The following is a 20,648-nucleotide window of genomic DNA, read 5'->3' on the forward strand; positions in this document are numbered from 1 at the left end:
TCGGCATTAGTAGCGAGAACTAGTGTACTGATAGGAGGTATGGATCACCCCATACATTAGTATTGTGGAAACAAACATCCAGGAGAGTTTTATCGGGTGTCGAAAGCTTATTTTTGTTTGTAGCTCTCTTTACCACTTCATCTAACATTGTCATGCAGCTTAGAGCGTTGCACCAGCGTTGACTCAGAGGTCGGCCCCATTTATTCAGAAGGGTATAGAGTCCTTGAGAGGTGATGGGTTCTAATTTCGGTAAGCACAGTTAAGGTACTACTAGATTCGTAACTAGACCCGCATCGAGGATGGCTTTGAGGTAGTAAGTCGTGAGGGCTTAAGAGGATTGCGACGCTACCGATGTGACTTTAAGTATCTTAATACTATTTTTCTTTCTACTTACAACATTAGTGGATCTGGGATCTACTCATTCATATATCTATAGGGGCCTTTCTCATGAGAGGGTTATCACTGCTAAAAATTTAAAGGTAGGAGTTCGAGTCTCAAGCCATTTAGGTTTTGATTTCTTGGTAGACAAAATTTATTTTTTTTGCCTCGTAGTTGTTTGAGGTGAAACCTTCTTAGCCCATATGATGGAACTACCCTTGAGAGAGATTGACATTATTCTGGGAATATATTGGCTAATTGATCATGATACAAGTCTGAAGTGTATAGCGAGGTAACTTAAATTAAGAAATTTAGATGGGACCAAAGTGGTGATGTTGGGTAAGAGATTCGAGTATACTTCTTATATGATTTATTCGTTGACTACTTAGAGGTTAATTAGTCAAGGTTGTGACCCATTCTTGGCCTACATGATCGACTCAAGGGTTCTGAGTCCCCAACTTAAGGATATTTGTATCGTACATAATTTTCTAAATGTATTTCCAAAAGAATTGCCAAGGTTGTCACCAGATCGGGAATTGGAATTCAGGATAGAGGTTTTACTAGGGTTAGCTCCAGTGTTCATTTTTCCCTACCTTATGGCACCGACAATGCTGAAAGAACTTATGGCCCAAATTTAAGAGTTGTTGGAAATGAGCTTCATCTGACCAAGCATATCTCCTTGGGGAGCACTGTGGTGCGATCATGTCATATGAATCTTCTCTAACCTTTGTATCCTCGTTGGTATGATGCAAACGCACATCGTGACTACCATGTTGAGATTGCAGGACATTCTATTGAGAATTGCTTAGCCTGTAAAAAGGTTGTGTATAATTTGATAAACATTGGGAATTTGGACTTTTAACTCATCGGATGTGACAACTCACCCATTCTCGAATCATAGAAGTCATGGGATGAACACAATCCATGAAGACAATAGTAAGAGAGTAAAGATTGATAAATCAAATATCCAATAAGTTGGCTATTCAGGCAATTGTCTAAAGCAAGTTTAACCAGACAATATTCGAAGGTAAATCTTAGTGAGTACGGAGTCTATTGTGAGTTTCATCAAGAAGGCCACGAGGTTCAATTTTACCCCAAATTCATTATCTAAATTCAAATCATGATGAGTAATAAAGGAATAGAGTTTTTTTAAAAAAAGGATTAAGGAAGAAAATAATTTGATTTTTGTACGTTAGAAAGCTACAAACCCTCATACAGATTAACCAAGCTTGTAATCAACACTGTGAGACCAAAAGCAGGGAATCTAATAGCAGTAGCTTTAAAGATCATGATTACATTCCATTATCATTTCTATTTAAGAATACATAAAAGGTTCCTTAGAGCTATGTTGCTAATATATCAATACAAAAAGGGTCAGGGTCAACTGAAAGTGTGAAGGTAAAAGAAGAGATGAAAATAATAGTAGAGGGAAAACCAACAGTTAAGGTGGTGAGTGAAATAGGTCACTTTACAAGAAATGAGATGTTATTCTCCTAAAACCTTAAAAGGAAGTCGAGAAAGTAAACAAAAAGAAAAAGTTATAGTAGTTCCAAAAAAGATATTTAGAGACAAACCACCTTAAAAATCATTGAACTAGTAACTGAAGCCTAAGAACAAGAGTTCCTAAAGTTCTTAAAGCATAGTGAGTATAGTGTCTTCGAGCTTCTTGTTGAAGAATCGAAAAAAGAAAATAAAAGAACACAAGAATTTTAACGAGGTTCAGTAATGTGCTTACGTCCTCGGTGCCTAGGCGGCGCTAGAAGTTTTATTTTAATTTTCTCATAGGTTTAGGTTACATCTCTATTTATAATAAAAAAACCTGGTACATAATTACATAATTAACCTTGTACCGTACCTATCACCTCTCCATAAACAACAAGCACAAATTTTAATATTAGATTTATTGATGAATTCGAAAGTACGTCGTAATACCCTACTAAAAGTGTTAACTTGGACATGTGTGTCTGACGATATATTTGTAAACAAACTAGATTAGAATGTGGGCACATAGTTGTAGACAATTATATTACTTTTACTGATGACGAGATCTTGGATGGAGGAATGATATTTGTAAAAGCTCTAAACATCACTACGCACTGTAATGGCCACACCCTTCAGGGTGTCTATATTCATAATAGATATGCATTGAATGTGAAGCTAATAGCAACCCTGCAAATTTTTCGTGGATAGCTCACACATGAAGGCTTATCAAAATATAGTTAGAGCTTATGATGGAACTCAAAGGGATGTACAGGGAATGATTTATGTGTCACTGTTGATTGGACCTATTGTTTACAATGTAGAGTTTGTGTTGATAGACATTAACCCTACCTATAATTGTCTTCTCGAGAGGCCGTATATCCATTTGCAGGGGTAGTTTCATTTTCCTTGCACCAGAAGTTAAAGTTTGTTATTGATAGACAATTGATTAGTCTTAGGGCCAATGAAGATATCATTGCCTTTGTGACAATTGATGCTCTGTATATCAAGAAAAATATATACACCTTAGAGTGTTTTTTCTGAGCCTTGGAATTCATCAATACAACTTTAATTGCCGAAGGAAGAAAAATTCCACTCCGATGGTTTTCTAGCTACGCTAAAATGATCGTGCGAGAGACTTTGGGTAGAGATGTCAAAATAGGAAAAGGTTTTGGAAAACGTTTGTAAATAATCATGTCCCACGTCTTTCATAATGAAGAAATACCACTTTGGACTCGGATTTAAGTTCAACTTTCAACAACAAAACAAAGAACTAAAATATATGAGAGAAACATGATAAGCCAGATTAATAGCAGAGATTATTCATTGGGAGTATTTTTTCCTTATTTGAAGAACACTTTCAAGTCTGGAGGGGTAGAAAGGTGGCACAACATTTAATTAATATAATTAGAGCAGAAAAGGAGATGGAATACCATGAGATGTTTCATAAAGCTATAGAAGGAATGTTCATCAACATGGTAACGAGGAAAATAGAACTGTAAAGTTTTTGGCTGAGATCCACCCTTGCTTCCCTTGTGAAGAGATCAACAAATAGACTGTAGAGGATCTCATTGTAGTTTTTTAGGCTTAATTCAGAGTAATACCCAGAACCAACCCTTGTGCTTTTTCCCACAAGAACTAAGGGATTTTTTTGTAAGGATAACTATGTTAACTTCACTTATTTTATAATAAAAGACACTTTCTTTCATTTCTCAAATAACAATTATTCTTTACTTTTTTATATTTTTTATTCTTTCATTATTTTCATAAATATTAGTTTCTCTTACCGAATATATATTTAATTTAAATTTTCTTTATAGGTGTTTCAATGTTAATATTATGAATGTTTTTTAATTTAATCCTAAGATAATTTTTGAGCGGTCTATGTATTTAGAAGAAGTTAATGTGTGTGAAAATGAGGTAGAATGTGATGTTTCTATCGAATTATTAAAGCTAGTGGAAAATGAGGACAATTGAGGTTGTGAATTTGGGAATTGAAGAAGATAGAAGTTAAGTAAAGATCGACACTACTCTTTCACTTGAGACAAGACAAAAATTGGTAGATTTGCTTTAAGAGTTCAATGATATCTTTATCTGGTCTTATCAAGATATGTTAGGGTTGATCATGGTTTAAGGGTAAAAGTCAGGACATATACCTAGGTTTTAAGGGTAAATCATGTTTTAGTCCTCATAGTTTTGTCATTTTTTACACTTTAGTCTCTATTTCTCTATTTCTTTGTTTTATTTTAAATCTAATGTATTGATTTTTACTAATTTTCACTTATGATCACTAGCCTATTAATATATTACAAAATAATCATTCGACCTTACGGTGGCCCATCCTGGGGTACGATCTATGTTATTTGTGGTCCGAGTAAAATTGTAATTCTAACCATTACCTTTTTAATTATTGCACAAATCGATTTACGACCTCACAGTGACCAGTCCCGGGGTACAACCCGTGTTATTTATGGTATGGGTAAAAATATTAAAAATGAATCTTCTAGCTTTAAATTTATGAAATTTTACATTTCCAATATTCAAATTTCAACACTTCAATTTTCAGTAGTTCTAATTTTTGTCATTTAATTTCTAGGTTTTTAACTTTAGTCCTTTAATTTTCTACATTCTATATTTTAAGCCTTAATCTCTGTTTTCTTTTATTTTAGTCCTCTTAGTTGATGTATTTTAATTTCAGCTATATATTTTAAATTGTTTTAATGTAGTCCTTTTTATGTTTTAATATATTTCTTCTTCTTTTTAATTTGTAGTCTTAATTTAGTGCTAATTTGATTACATAGCTTTTAGATTAAGCCTTTAAATAAGGGTTTATTAATTTTAATCCCTAAATTTTTGAGGATATTTAAGTTGGTCCTTGCCTTAGCCCGAGGTTCCAAATTAATTATCAGATTCAATAAATTATTAAAATTGGTTAAGTGTAATATTATAGCATTCACCTTAGGTTTAATTTCACCTTAGTCCATTTAATTTAGGTGAATTTTTAATTTGGTCCTCGTCTTTATGCCTAAGGTTCCACTTTAATTATATGATTCAATAAATTGATAAAATTAGTTAAGTTTAATATTAAAGTCTTTACGTTAGATTTAATTTCACCTTTAGTCACTTAATTTAGGTGAATTTTTAATTTGGTCCTCGATTTATGCCTGAGGTTCCATTTTGATTATTCAATTCAATAAAATGGTTAAATTTTTTATTAGGTTTTAATATTAGAGCCTCCACTTTAGATTAATTTCATATGTAGTTCCTTAATTTAGGTGAATATTCAAAATGGTCCCTGTCATAGCTTGGGGTTCCAAATTGATTATTCGATTCAATAAATTGTTAAATGTGGTTAGGTTTTAATATTAGATCCTTCATCTTAGTTTTCATTTTACTTTAGTCCTTTAATTTAGGTGAATATTCAAAATGGTCTCTATTATTTCTTGGGGTTCCAAATGGATTATTCAATTCAATGAAATTTGTAAAATTTGTTAGATTTTAATATTAAAGCCAACATTTTAGGTTTAGCCCTTTTAAGTTATTTAAAATTCATAATTTGACACTCTAGTTAGAGGGAAGTCTTAAGTAACTCACCTAGTATAATTAGATTTAATAATAATTTGTTTGACTGCACATTTTGATTTCAAAATAAAGCAATGTTCATTTGTTTTAGGGGGTTAATAATGTATCTTTCGCTTTTACTCGGAGTGATCGTTATTAATTCTCGAAATAAATCAACATCCTTTTCAAAATCATGCATCATGATTTTGAAATTAATAAGATAATGTTTATTTATTAGGATTAATAATGAAACTTCTGCTTATGCTTGAGGGTAATTGTTATTAGTCCTAATAAATTGATACTCATTTTAAATTTTCATACATAGTGGATCGTAGATTAAATAAAATTTCAAACTCAAAATTTCAACTTTAAAACAAATGGTAATCGACCAGGTATCAATTTTTGGACGCTTTGGGAGTGCTAATCATTCAGCACCCGTAATTGACTCGCAAACTTGATTTTTGTTTTCACAGACCAAAATATCATTATTTTAATAAAATAAAATGATTTATTAAAATTACTCAATTTTTGGTGTTCCAATCTCACCTTATAAATGATTGGTGATGACTCTCATATTTTTACAAACATTTTCATAAAACATCGTCAAGCTCGGCCCTAAAAGTTGTTACGACAATAACCAAATTAAGCATATATGTGTAAAATCAACATTTCATAACACATTCGTGATATTAACATAAATTTATAGAATTAATTATTCCATTTAATCTTAATAAATATGAATTAGTCATGTTTCAAGTTTTGTCGAAATCAGAATTCAATTAAGCATTTAATTGCACGAACAATCATTTTAAGGACTAAATTTAAATATTGGAGATTTATTGGATCATTTTGAATTATAATCAATTTGATAGAATGTATAAGTTTTAAGAGAAAAATTTATTATATTATGTCACATCACCAATTTTGTTAAGTCAACAGTCAAATCAAACAACAGATGATCAAAACAGTAACAAAATGTAACGTTAGATATGATGTTTTTAAAAATTATTGTTAGATTATCAAAATAAAATTACAAGAATAAGCGAATGCACAAATAAGTAATTTACTATAATGATAATAATAGCAACTTGGTCGATATCATCTAACATTATGGCCACAATATGATCGGAAAAAGGATCTAGGTAGCATTAGGTTTATTAAGGACAACAATGCTGTTCTTTTAGTGAAAGATCATGATATTAGGAGGGTTTGGGGTAGTTACTTCTTTGGCTTATTTAATGACGGTGCCTCTCCCTGTAGAGATAGTACAGTTGATGGGTCAGCCGACCATTATACTATGGCTAATACTGTCCTACAAGTAGGATTGGGATTGAGGAAGTCAAAATGGCTCTTAGAAAGATGGGGAGGGACAAAGCTGTCAGTCCAAATCAAATTCCTATCATTGTGTGGTTGGTCCTAGGAGAAGATGGAGTTAAGTGGTTGACCAATATATTCAATATTATTTTAGAGACTGCCAAGATGCCAGAGGAGTGGAGAGAGTCTACGGTGATACCAATCTATAAGAATAAAGGAAATCCCCAACGTTGTGGTAACTACAGAGGTATTAAACTACTCAGTCATACCATGAAGCTATGGGAAAGGGTGCTAGAGGCTATGTTGAGACAGATTACTAGGGTTTCAGAAAACCAATTTGGCTTTATGCCAGGCAGGACTACTACGGAGGCGATTCATCTACTTCGATGGCTTATGGAGAAATATAGGGAAAAAATAGAAATCTTCACATGGCGTTCATTGACCTTGAGAAGGCGTATGGTAGCGTTCCCCGCGATACGATCTGGAAGACTTTGGAAATGAGACGGATCCCAACTACTTTTATTCGGGCAATTTGTGATATGTACTATAGATCTACTACATACGTCAGGACTATAGTTGACGACACCGAGGTTTTCCCGGTGGAAATTGGACTCCACCAGGGGTCGGCTCTTAGCCCTTACATCTTTGCCTTGATTATGGACGATATATATTGTGCGACACCAGACGGTGTTCCATGGTGTATGCTTTTCACTGACGACATTGTCCTAGTTGCTGAAACAAAAACTGAGCTGAATAGTAGACTGGCTACCTGGAAGACGGCTTTGGAAGAAAAAGGTCTAAGGATCAATATTGAAAAGATAGAGTATTTATGTTCAAACTTCAGTGGGAACCAAAACGATGACGATGTACAAGTATGCATCGAAGGACACGTTCTCCCCTCAAAGGATTGTTTCAAGTACTTGGGGTCTATGATACATAATGATGGGGGTGTAGATGATGACGTTACAGACCGTATAAAGGCGGGATGGCTAAAGTGGAGGGCTAAAATTGGAGTTTTGTGTGACAAGAAGGTGCCTTTAAAACTAAAGGGAAAATTTTATAGAATGGCAATAAGACCAGCGCTGCTGTATGGATCAGAATGTTGGGCAATCAAGAAGGATCACGTAAGGAGGATGAAGGTCGTAGAAATGAGAATGCTTCGATGGGTATGTGGTAGGACTCTGTGGGACATGACACCAAACTCTGCAATTCGGATGTCCTTGGGGGTGGTGCCTGTATCTGAAAAATTGAGGGAGGGAAGACTACGGTGATTTGGGCATATCCTTAGGCGACGGATGCGGTCAGGAGGGTAGAGTCGATTACAGTCGACGATGCCAGAAGGAGAGGATGACCAAGGAGGAAGTGGGAAGACTGCTTGAGATCTGATTTGAAGGATTTAGCTCTTACCGAGAATATGACCTCCAATAGGAAATTATGGAGACTTAAGACCAGGGTAGCCGAGTAGTGTGGGCACAACCATAGGGTGTAGCATCTCTGTCTCCTTTTAATACATTTGTAGTAATTTACATGACTTCTACTTTTAGGTTTCTGTCATTGGAATTTATAAACGCTTATAACTATGGTAGCGAAGTAGTGTTGCCTTAGTTTAGGTTTTAACCCATTTGACTTTATTCCTTCTCGTAGCTTGCTATCGCTGACTTCTGTGTATCCTTCTCTTCATGTTTCCTCTTTTTAAAATTTAGCCGGGACTTACGTTTTTGTCTATATGCAGAGATTTTTACGCAGGGATTTATTTGCAGGGATTACTTCCCATTACAGACGCGCATAAGAATATTGAATATTGAATATTGCATATGAATATTGTTCAACTATGTATTCATTTATTTATTTACACATGCATTGTATTTTATCTTTATTTTTAATTTTCTTACTGTCGGAGGTCTTCCACGGAAGCTTCTCTCAACCTGGCGTTGGGGGCAACCTACTACCCTACCCCCCTTACCCCATGGCATATGGGAATAGGGTTTTGTTGTAATATGATCGGCTATGCTATCACTATCCATAACGACAAGAGCATTTGCCTATATAAGAGGTGGTTGATTCCACCTAGTAGAAAGCTGCTCACTACCTAACAATGCATACTAGTTGAATGGGGAGCTTAATTAATTAAAAGCTTTAGTTAACTGAGTATTTTATATGTTAAATAAATTGTTATATATTTTAAATTTCTGAAATTAATTATTATATATTACATTTAAATATCAAAATATAATGATGAGGGCATAGAACAACAAGTCTAACAACATACGAGTTTGATTTTTGGCCCATCTAAACTCAATTCAAAAGGTGAAGTCCTTCACATGCATTCAATTTGATTAGGGTTTAAAAAAAGATCACACTCAATTTGAAATTTGAATTGATTTTTTAGGTCAAAAACTACACCTAATGATATGAACTAAATATGGTATATAAAAAAAATTATTTTTATTAAATAAAATAAGAAAAGATATTATTAAAATTATCCGTAAATGTATATATAATAATTATAATATTATATAAATGATATTTTTCACCCCTAGTTAATCAAAAAATGGTATTATAAAAATGATTAATATATTCCTGTAAACAAACTATCAAAATAAATATCATCCCTACTAATAGGGGTTGCTTTAAATGGTAAGCAGCTTGATATCGTTTAAATAAGGTCTAGAATTTAAGTCTTTGTGCATGCAGAAAATCCCTATTGGGAGACTCACCCACCAAAATCAAGTATGTAGCGCAGGTTAATCCGGATTAAACAATACAAAACCTTAAAACCGGGATGACGACAAAAAAATTACCATCCCTCTCATAATATAAAAAAGTAAGCCTAAAGAGTAGAAAAATATTCCTCAAACCTAACATTTCGCATGTCACAGTCTCACGTCCAAACAAAAGACAGACTGAATTGTTGATAGATCAAATAGTTAAATTCAATATACAGGTGAGCTTTCTGTGTCATGACTGGATTTTCAAGTTTGATAGGGTTTTGCCTCTCTGTCAAGTTTACGGCCCCATATACAAATTAGAAGAGCTGCCATGCCCATGACCACAAAATTGCCACAATGATGCCGACGGCTCCCGCGATGGGGTGTGATACCCCACTCTCGTCGAATAAGCCGTCGTACACGATTGTGGTGTTGCTAAGAGGTGACGATGGCATCGTGGTTGTTGTTCCCGTGTCTTCTCCTTGAGTTGTCGTCGTTGTTGCCGTGTTTTCTCCTTGGGTTGTCGGCTCTTGCGATGATTTCTGGCTGCAATTTACATGCCACCAAAACTAACCGTTAAAAAAGATATTATTTGTGGCACAGACTAGAGATTGATGCACTAAATTCAGCTGATCTTCAAGTGACGTTTATTAATTAGACACCTAATTAATCTTGTTTTTCTTGTCAGAACGCTTAAAAGGACCGTTCAACCATCAACCTACCTAGATTTTTTAAGAAATGGGATTTCTTGGGTAAACTTCATATTTAATACCTCAATTATTACTCTTATTTTCATTTTGGTCATCTAACTATTTTTTGTTTCAAAATCATATCTAGCATTATGTTTTAGTTTCATTTTGGTCACATACTATTAAAATATTAATAGTTATATTAATGTATCATCATAAAATAATTATACACCATCAGTGAATTTTTTTTAAAAACATTAATTCTTTAACAGTGGGTGACAGAATAAAACAAAAACATAACATTAGGTATGATTTAAAATTAATTATAATTTGATTATCAAAACGGAATAAAACTAATAATAGTTGATTAAATGCATAGTTTTCCCCATTTTCATTAGCCTTTGACACTACCCTCAACGGTAAGACGTGCCAGTTATTCTTTCTGGGCCACGTGAAACGTTGTGCTGAACTGACAAGACCGTTCACGCCCACGTTTTTATTAATTAAAAATAGGTATAATATCAAACTAAACCTCTAAAATATATCAAAATAATCATTTTGATCTTTGTTTTTTTTTTCAAATATTTTGACACTAACATTTTATTTTAAGATAAAAATACCACTACTATTTTGATCAAATGTTCATTTTGATTTTGATTATTCTTTTTAGAATATTTTGACCATCAATGTTTTATTTAGGATAAAGAAAATATATTACGAAGCATTAATTAAATGTTAACTAATTATATTCATTTATAGAAGAATTTCTTTATCTTAAAATAAAATATAGGTAGTTGAAATGTTTCAAAAAAATAAACACTAAAACAAAATAATCATTTTTGATAAATATTGAGACCTAATTTTGAAATTATCCCAAAATATATATTGATATGTTGTTCTAATATTAACAGTGTCGATAAACGAAATTTACCTGGTGTTGGGAGAAGGACAGAAAGTAATGGTGTAATCGGCGTTGGCACATGTGAAGGTGCTAGTTTTATCATCATACGCATAGCTGTAGGCGCGTGGGCAAGCCGTCTTAAACACTCGGGAGTAGGAAGAAGGCTTGCAAGTATCGGGTGTGGCATACGCGCCGCTGCAACAGTACTGAGGCTGGCGGAAGGCGTCGCAAGCACTCCTGCACGCGACGCCACCCCTTCCGTCGGTGGTGTCCGTCACCCTGAGCTCCGAAGGACACGAGCCATTGAGATCCACAACGCAGCCGGTGCTGCTACAATTTTGACCTTTGCCACCCTCAGGAACCACCAACATAGGCACGTTGTAGCCGTCCACCAAGCTGACGTCGAAAAAGTCAAACCCACCGGCACCATCCAGAGTAAATTCAGCTAAAGTGGCAGGCGGAGCAGCCCCGTTCCCGGAACATTCGAGATTCCCGGAGCCACAGTCTCCGGTCAGACATGAAAATTTTCCGGTGGAGTCTTCTAAGCAATGGGTTCTACCCCAAAAGCGACCGCCCCATGATGGCGGTGCGGTGATGGTTTTGGTTTCGCCTCTTTGGAGAGTGAAACCTGTTGTGGGAAGCGTTGGAACACCGGCGTTTGAGAGAATTCCAGGCCATACGACGTAATTGCAGTTGTTTACTATGGTAAAGGTTGTTGCTTTAGTGCCTGAGATGAACAAATGTGACAGAATAACAACAGAAATTGCCACAATTAATGTAGGTTGAGCCATTGAGAATTTGTTGTGGACAGACAAAATTCAGAGAAGTTTGGTGAGAATATGCAATGGCGATAGAGAAGTAATTTATAAGGAGAAATTGAGCTTTAGAGAGAAACTTCAGAGACAGATGAATGATGGGCCAATTAAGTAGAAGTTACTATTGGACACTCTGTTTAATATTATGTAAATATTAAAAATTATTAGGATTTATCTAAAATTAATAATTAATTTAAATTTAAATTTACTTTTAATAAAATTATAATTAAATTATGATTTTTTTATTAAAAATAATAATTATTTAAGTAATTTAATTTGTAAATTATTTACGTTAAGAATTACCATCAACATCACAGTATGAGATCTTAACTCTTCGAAAAACTCATCGAAAAACTTACGGAAAAATATTATATTACAAATCTCAAGTTGTTGTTTGTCGTTGCTCGATTCATCATTGCCCAACAATCGTCCAGCAATCACCCAGGAGAAGCTCAACAGAAAAGTCAATCGGCGCTCCTCTTTGTTTCCATTGATTTGCAAGAAGGTGAAAGGTGAATAATTTTGAACAGTAAAACCCTCTATTTGTGTTTTATTTCGAATGATTAAATTGTATGAAAATCCCCATAGTTTCTCCTATTTATATTTTAGACAAATGTAATGGCTAAAATTACATGTCAGCCCCTTTTTGTGTTTTATTTCATGGTTAAATTGCATGGAAACCCCATAGTTTCTCCTATTTTATATTTTAGACAAACGTATGCTTCTGTTTTAATAGAGCTGGCTAAATTACAGAACCTCATACTTTTTTTTGAGGTCAAATTGCATGCAAACCCCCTCACTTTCCCCTGTTTATATTTTACACCTCTAGGTTTTAAATTTTCTATAATTTATACTTTATTTTTTATTTTGATAATTAATTTCGAATTTACTCTTTGATTTTAATTAACAATATTATTAATACTTTATTTTATTCATTATTTTTATTACATTAATTTCATATAATTGTATATTATTTATTATCATTTATCTCAATAATTTGATACTTAATTTTATTTGATATTAATTGTGATTATTTGAACATGACAATATTACTTTTGATACGTAAATTTTAATATTGATCATTAATTTGAATTTTGATGTTAAATTTTATTATCATGAATAACAAGTTAAAATTAAGCATCAAAAATTAAGATTAATGATCAATATTAAAAATTTACGTATCAAAATTAATATTATCAAAATTAAAATGATATAATATTAAAATTTACCTATCAAAAATTAATATTATCATGATTCAAATAATCACAATTAATATCAAGTAAAATTAAGTATCGAATTGTTAAGATTAATGATAACAAATAATATAAAATGATATGAAATTAATGCTAATAAAAAATAATGAATAAAATAAAGTATAAATAATATTTTCAATTAAAATCAAAGAGTAAATTCGAAATTAATTATCAAAAAAACAAAAGTACAAATTGTAAAAGATTCAAAACCTAGAAGTGTAAAATCCAAACAGGGGAAAGTGAGGGGGTTTGCATGCAATTTGACAATTAAAACTGTGTAATTTAGACATGTCTATTAAAACATAAACATACTTTTGTCTAAAATATAAATGGGAGAAACTATGGGGGTTTTCATACAATTTAACTATTCGAAATAAAACACAAATAGGGGCTGACATACAATTTTACCATTCAAAATTAAAACTCAGCTTTCACCTTTGTGCAAATCAGTGAAAACAGAGAGGAGCACCGACTGACTTTCCTACAAAGCTTCTCCTCGGCGCCGATTGCTAGGCGAGGGTGAACTGGGCGACAGAAAACGATAAAGTTGGATTTGTAATATAATATTTTCCGACGATTTTTTTAGCGATTTAAGGTCTCCAACTGTTATTACTGTAGATGGTTATTCTTAACTTAAATTATTTACAAATCCTAATTCTAGACAAATTAAATTACTTAAATTATTTATTATTTTTAATAAAAAAATCATTATTTAATTATAATTATATTAAAAGTAAAATTAAATTTTAATTAATGATTCATTTTAGATAAAATTATATTTTTTAATATTTACATAATAAGGATAAATTTGTTTGCGGTGTGTTTCAGTACGTCACTTTAGTGGTACGTTACGATATGCGACGTGCTCTATAGACTATTTAGTATATGAACTATCACTTTTGTTTTATCTTAGTTATTTAGCTTTTTTTATTTCAAAATCATATCTAATGTTACGTTTTCGGTTTTTTTTGGATCAAACGGTCAACTGGGGGCAAAATCCCTTAAAAAATTTAAATTATCATATTATATATATATATATTTTTATATTTTCTATTGATAATCTGTTTTCGTCCTCATAGAATTTTACAAGTTCATCCCCTCCTAAAATTTTAGAAATTCGTCTAAAACATAAAATCATACATTCGCCCTGGTATCCTTGTCTCACTATATGTATCAAATAGAAATTCATTATATTGATGTGAACAATGTAAGGTTTTATTGTGAACACATGGAATTATACCCATAAATATATGTATTTCTGTTTTAGCGGACCAAGTAATCTTTATTCTTGATGCATAGTCGTTCAACCAATTTTCTCTTTTAATAGAACAAGTACGTTGTAAATTATATAACCATCCAACGAAACAGTTAGAAAGTCTACCACTCAATGTGGATGCCTCCGTGATTCCAAGTTTTTAACAAATGGATGAATAAATGAAATACGTGCATAAGGTGGAATCGCTGCTAGATCTAATAAGTAAATAAGAAAACTAGACTGAAAGATAACTATATCAAAGTAGGTTTTTAACGGTGTTTTTTAGTTTTATAACAACGTCTTTAGGCGTTGTCTCGGTGCTAGCAAGAGCATCGCAAGAAGTTTCATTAAATTGAACACTATAATAATTAGTGGCGTTTGTAAACATAAAACCCCATAAAAAGTCAAAATATATAACGGCCAGGGCCGGCCCTGAGCATAGGTCAGGGGTGCGACCTGTCACGGACTTAATATCTCAACAAGCCTCGTGCGACCTTAGCTCCTTTTCGCCCCTTGCGATAGCTAAGTTAGACTCACTCAAACTCGTGCTAGTGTGGGAAAGGATTGACAAGGAAACAAAGAAGAAAGGAAAGAACTTTGAAAGAAAGCTTGTTGATATGCTTGAAAGCTTACAACTCTTGGATGATTTACAAATGAGGATTCTACACCTATTTATAGCATCCCACCTCCTCAATGGACGGTGGAGATTGACTTGATCCTACGGTAGGGAGAGATTCTCTAGAATTATCCATAATTTCCTACCTAACATGGAAGGCTCTAGAATGCTTCTAGAATATGTACAAGTCTTGAGTGTTCTAGAATAATCTACACTATTCTATCAACCTCCAAGACCAAATGTGGCCCAACATAGCCAAAATAGCCCAAAGTGTGGGGAAAAAGCCCAAGTTAGTGACATCCTCCCCCACCTATTTCGGCGTCGTCCTCGTTGCCTCGTACACTTTAAGATGTTCTTCAAACTGCCACAAGTCTTCAGCTAGTTCCCATGTTGCCTCGGACTCTGGTAGTTCTTTCCACTTGATTAAATATTCGGTACGCAGTGGGACTCCTCTCTTGCGGACCGTCCTGCTTGTGAGCACCGTTTCAACCTCTTTGTCGTAAGACTTGGTTACTAAGGGAGGTGCTCGATGTGAATACCCTCGGCTTGGGTCTTCCTTGTCGGTATGATATGGCTTGAGCATACTTACATAGAAGACCGGATGAATCTTAAATGTACTTGGCAAGTCTAAGCGATAAGACACTTTACCCACCTTCGCAAGTACTTGGAACGGTACCTTGTATCTCCGTATTAGTCCTTTGTGAACGCTTCAGAGGGCTTTGAATTGTTGTGGCAAAAGCTTCACAAGAACTAAGTCTCCAACGGAGAACTCTCGATGTCGCCTCTTCTCGTCCTCCCACTTCTTCATCTTCTTCCTCGCTTTCTCTAAACATGCGCGGGTGATGTCATCGTTCTCTTCCCATGATTTAGCCATCTTGGCAGCTCCGAGACTTTTGCCCTCGTCAAGTGGCATTGTCAATGTGTGCGGTGTGAGCGGTTGTTGTCCGGTCGTAAGCTCGAACGGACTTCGGCTTGTGGCTTCACTCCGTTGAAGGTTATAAGAGAATTGGGCGACGTCTAGCAACTTTGCCCAATCTCGCTGGTTGGCACTCACAAAGTGCCGTAAATAACACTCCAACAAAGCGTTCACCCGTTCGGTTCACCCATCAGTTTGAGGGTGAAAGCTTGTGGAGAAATTTAACCCGGTGCCAAGGAGCTTGAATAATTCCGTCCATAGGCGTCCGGTGAATCGAGGGTCTCGATCGCTGATGATGTTCCTTGGTAAGCCTCAATGCTTCACAACGTTCTTGAAGAATGCTCGTGCGGCCTCCTCCGCAGTGTAATCCTTGGGGCATGGTATGAAAGTCCCATACTTGGAAAATCGATCCAAGACAACCATGATCGAACTGTATCCCTCGGACTTGGGTAATGAACTAATGAAATCCAAAGTGATCGAATCCCAAGGTCTTTGGGGAACTGGTAAAGGTTCGAGTAATCCTGCTGGCTAACGGTTCTCCACTTTGTCTTGTTAGCACACAAGACAAGTCTTCATGTAAAGCTCCACGCTATCCTTCATATGGGGCCAAAAGTATGTTGTCTCTAGCAATGCCATAGTGCGCTTTTGACCTAGATGACCATCCCACTTGGTGTCATGGCACTCTTTGATAAGATCTCGCCTTAAGTTGTCCCACTTTGGGACATATAATCGTCGTCCCTTGGTGTAGAGTAGACCGTCGCTCCAACACGGTTCCCTTGGCTAGAGAGATTGTGGCGAGCTCCGCCTTTCGACTTAAGGCATCGGCTACAACGTTGGCTTTACCCGGCTTGTATTTCAACGTATAGTCGAACTCGGTTAGGAAGTCTTGCCACCTGGCTTGTTTCGGTGACAGCTTCTTTGGGTTTGAAAGTAACTCATCGCCACATTGTCAGTCTTGATGGTGAAGTGTGCACCAAGTAAGTAATGTCTCCACACCCGCAAGCAATGGATGATGGCCATCATCTCCTTCTCTTGCACCGTGTACCGTTTCTCAGTGTCGTTCAGTTTACGGCTCTCAAATGCTATTGGATGTCCCTCTTACATTAGTACTCCCCTGATAGAGAAGTCGTATGCATCGGGTATGCACCTCGAACGGCATGGTAAAGTCGGGTAAGACTAAGACAGGTTCTTGGCTAACTGCTACCTTCAGGTCCTCAAAGGTCTTCTGACATTGATCGGACCACTCCCATGCCTTCCCCTTCTTGTGTAGGTCCGTCAATAGTGATGCTCGAGCCGAATAACCCTATATAAACTGATGATAATAGTTTACTAGACCAAGGAAGGACCTCATCTCACTTACCTTGGTCGGAGGCTCCCACTCGGTTATGGCCTTGATTTTGTTCCCGTCCATTAATAGCTTCCCGTGGCCGATTACATGTCCAAGGAAGTGTACTTCCTCAGTGTCAAACGTGCACTTTTCCTTCTTGACGTACAGCTCGTTCTCTCAAAGTATCTTGAACACAATCCTCAAGTGGTCTATATGCTCCTCCATGGAGTTACTATATACCACGATATCGTCCAAGTACACCACCATGAACTGGTCCAAGTACGGTTGGAAGAGCTTGTTCATAAGCGTGCAAAACATCGCCGGTGCATTGGTTAGACCAAAGGGCATAACCAACCACTCGTACGATCCGTATCGGGTGATGCATACGGTCTTTGGTTCGTCACCTTCTGTAATTCGAACTTGGTAGTAGCCTTTTTGCAAGTCCATCTTCGTGTACACCTTGGCTCCTCCAAGTCTATCAAATAAATCGGCAATCAAAGGAATCGGGTAACGGTTCTTAATTGTTACCTTGTTAAGTACCCGGGTAATCGACACACATGCGCAATGACCCATAGTGCTTCTTTTGAAAGAGTATCGGTGCGCCATACGGTGCCTTCGAAGTTCGAATCTTTCCCATATCGATTAGATCCTTGAGTTTCCTTCGAAGTTCCTCAAGTTCGGGTGGGGCCATTTGGTATGGTGCTAGGGTAGGCGGCTTGGCACCGGGTTCCAACTCGATCATGTGATCAACCTCACGCCTTGGTGGAAGTTTATTTGGTAACTCAGCCAGCATCACGTCCTTGTTCTCCTCTAAGACTTCACGTATGATTGGTGGTAGGTTATCTATTTTCTCGATCTCATCATCTTCCTTTAGCATGGCCAAATAAGTCATGGCCCTTTTCTTGATGGCTCTACCAAGTTGTATAACCAAAAGTTGTTTGGCATCTCGACCTTGCTCTTTCGGTGCCTCGACCGTGGGGATCATACAGGGAGACCCTTTCTCTAAGATGCAAACTGAACTAAAGGAAGGCATAGGGATAGCGGTTACCTGTCGGTGAAAGTCCAACCCCAAAACGACCTTAAAGTCATCCATGAGAACGACTGAAAAGTTCACTTGGCCCTTCCAAGTGCCTAAGCGTAGCTCGACCCCTCGTGCCATGCCATAGAGTGGTACCGCTTGTGTATTTACCGTCTTGAGCCATTATTTGCTCACAGAGTACTTTAGGCCCAAACGGTTGGCTTCGTCTTTCGACACAAAATTATGGGTAGCCCCCGTGTCCACCATAGCTCTTGTCAGCTTCTCGTTGATCACTGCTTCCACATACATGAGCCCATTACTCGGTGATGATGTCAACGACTTGGCCTTCAAGGCGTTTAGAACTTGGAGCGACCCCATCTCAACTTGAGACTCTGTGTCTTGACGATCGACGATGGCAGACAATGAACCAAGTTTGGGACAGCTACTCATCGGATGCGGCCCTTTACACAAGAAGCATCCTCCTTTGGGAACGAAAGCCTTTTTCTTCTCTTCGTAGTCCCTTTGGCTCGGACGTCGATCTCGATCTCCCTCTTTAGCTTACGGCCCAAACGATGTTCGTTGTTTACCGCTGCGGATTACCTTGTCTTTAGTGGCGTTTATTTACCCAAACACCACTAAATGTTGTGATATGTAGTGTCATTTTCAACCATAAACGCTGCAACTAAATATGTACATAGTGATGTTTTTCTTTAAAAGTGCCGCAAATGTATACATAATTAATGGTGTTTTCATCTCAAAACGTTGTAAAAACAAACGACGCTAAGCTTAACTGATTTGACAGATTTCATTTTATGCTTTATATTATCCAAGTTTAATATCCTTTAGCATTATCCAATAACAACAAACTTAAAATTTAATTACAACACGAATTATTAAAAATACTTAACAACAAAATAAATCAAAATTTATAAATATTAAAGTTAAATGTAATATATTTATTCTAGATGAACACTAATAATACGATATATTTTAAGGTTTTTGGGTGTTTCACATCATGTTCCAAAATCAACAAAATGGACGTTAACAAAATAAATCAAAATTTATAACCATGGATGATAGATTCATCTGATGAAGTTAAAAATTCAAATGAAACATTTTTATATAAGTTAGTATCCTTAGCAGAAACTATTATAATTTTTTAATATAAATCATAAAATAGACATGAAAGATAAAAGAAAATTGATTCTTATTCAAATAATAATAATAATAACAAAATAATCAACATTGTTGTCCATGGAAAATGGAAGAGAACATATATATGGTTAGTATATATTTACAATTTGTGTAAAAAAAATTGTTTTACACATTTTTAGAATTGTTGGATGAGTGATAATAGATGGTTGAAATTATATCCTTATTTTTATTCGGTTAGTATATTTTCATTTCCTATTATTAATTTCATATATATATATTTTCACTTATTCAACTATGGAGAATTACTTCTAAACTTTTAAAGCCTATTTAGGTCCGTTAATGTTGTCTAAAGGCACTTTTAGCTAAATAATTCGTTTTGACTGTAAAATCAATGTCAAACAAGTAAAAATATAAAAAAAATACAGTGGAAACAATGGTTTCAAACCAACCGCGAAAGCTATGATTTCTAGTTTTTTTTTCTTTTCCAACTTTACGTTTGGAAGCAAATTTAGATTTTTACCCTTACCAATGCATGTGCTCCTTGGAAAAGAACTTTAAAATTTTATTTTCCTTTATTAATTATATATTTATATTTTATTTCATTAATTTAATAATAACATCCTTAAAAACTTTATTACTTAATAATTTATTTTAATTACTTAAAAGTAAAAAAAATATTATTTATATTTAAAATATTAATTTTGAGTTATTATAAAATATATTTTTATTCTAATTATATTTTTCATTTCATTTTTTATATTTTATTATAGTTTAAATTGATATATTTTATATATAATAATAAATTTTAAAAATTTATTTATAATATAATAAATATATTTTTATTTTTAAATGATTAAAGGATAAATATGTTATTTAAATTATTTTATTTTTAATTTTAAATGAGGGATCGTACTGGATTTTCTTAGCATGTTGTATGATCCAGTAAGATACATCTATTGAAGGGGGGGAAACAAATTTCCGTAGCCAAAAATTGAACCCTAGTATCTCGGGTGAGATCTGACTATCCTAACCAACTAATTTTCTGGAATTCTGATTGTACATACTCATTTTCGTCCGAATTTATTTTTTTAGATTATTTATTTATTTATATATATATATATATAGTAATATAGTATATTTTTTTGAAAATATTTTTGAAAAAATATAATATATAATTTTCAGGAAACAGTTTTCCAAAATATATATATTATATAATTTTTGAAAACATTTTTAAAATATATATAATATATAGTTTTGAAAACA

At 34.7% G+C, this 20,648-nt stretch overlaps 1 protein-coding gene across 1 annotated transcript; it reads right to left on the minus strand.

The window, feature by feature from the left end:
* Positions 1-9,661: 9,661 nt before the first annotated feature.
* Positions 9,662-11,871, minus strand: LOC120191200 (pathogenesis-related thaumatin-like protein 3.5). The gene is made up of 2 exons (XM_039194168.1): positions 11,061-11,871; positions 9,662-9,986 (listed from the first exon to the last, which is right to left on the minus strand). Exons 1-2 carry the CDS (start codon positions 11,819-11,821, stop codon positions 9,758-9,760), a joined length of 990 nt encoding a protein of 329 aa, XP_039050099.1. The 5' UTR covers positions 11,822-11,871; the 3' UTR covers positions 9,662-9,757.
* Positions 11,872-20,648: the final 8,777 nt, after the last annotated feature.

Source organism: Hibiscus syriacus, unplaced genomic scaffold (assembly GCF_006381635.1).
Source record: "Hibiscus syriacus cultivar Baekdansim isolate YM2019G1 unplaced genomic scaffold, ASM638163v2 tig00116965_pilon, whole genome shotgun sequence".
NCBI classification, from domain to species: domain Eukaryota; kingdom Viridiplantae; phylum Streptophyta; class Magnoliopsida; order Malvales; family Malvaceae; genus Hibiscus; species Hibiscus syriacus.

Coding starts and splice junctions, on each gene's coding strand:
- LOC120191200 (XM_039194168.1), bottom strand. CDS start 11,821: ATGGCTCAACCTACATTAATTGTGGCAATTTCTGTTGTTATTCTGTCA. Junction 9,987..11,060: donor TGTCCTTCTCCCAACACCAG/GTAAATTTCGTT, acceptor TGTAAATTGCAG/CCAGAAATCATCGCAAGAGC.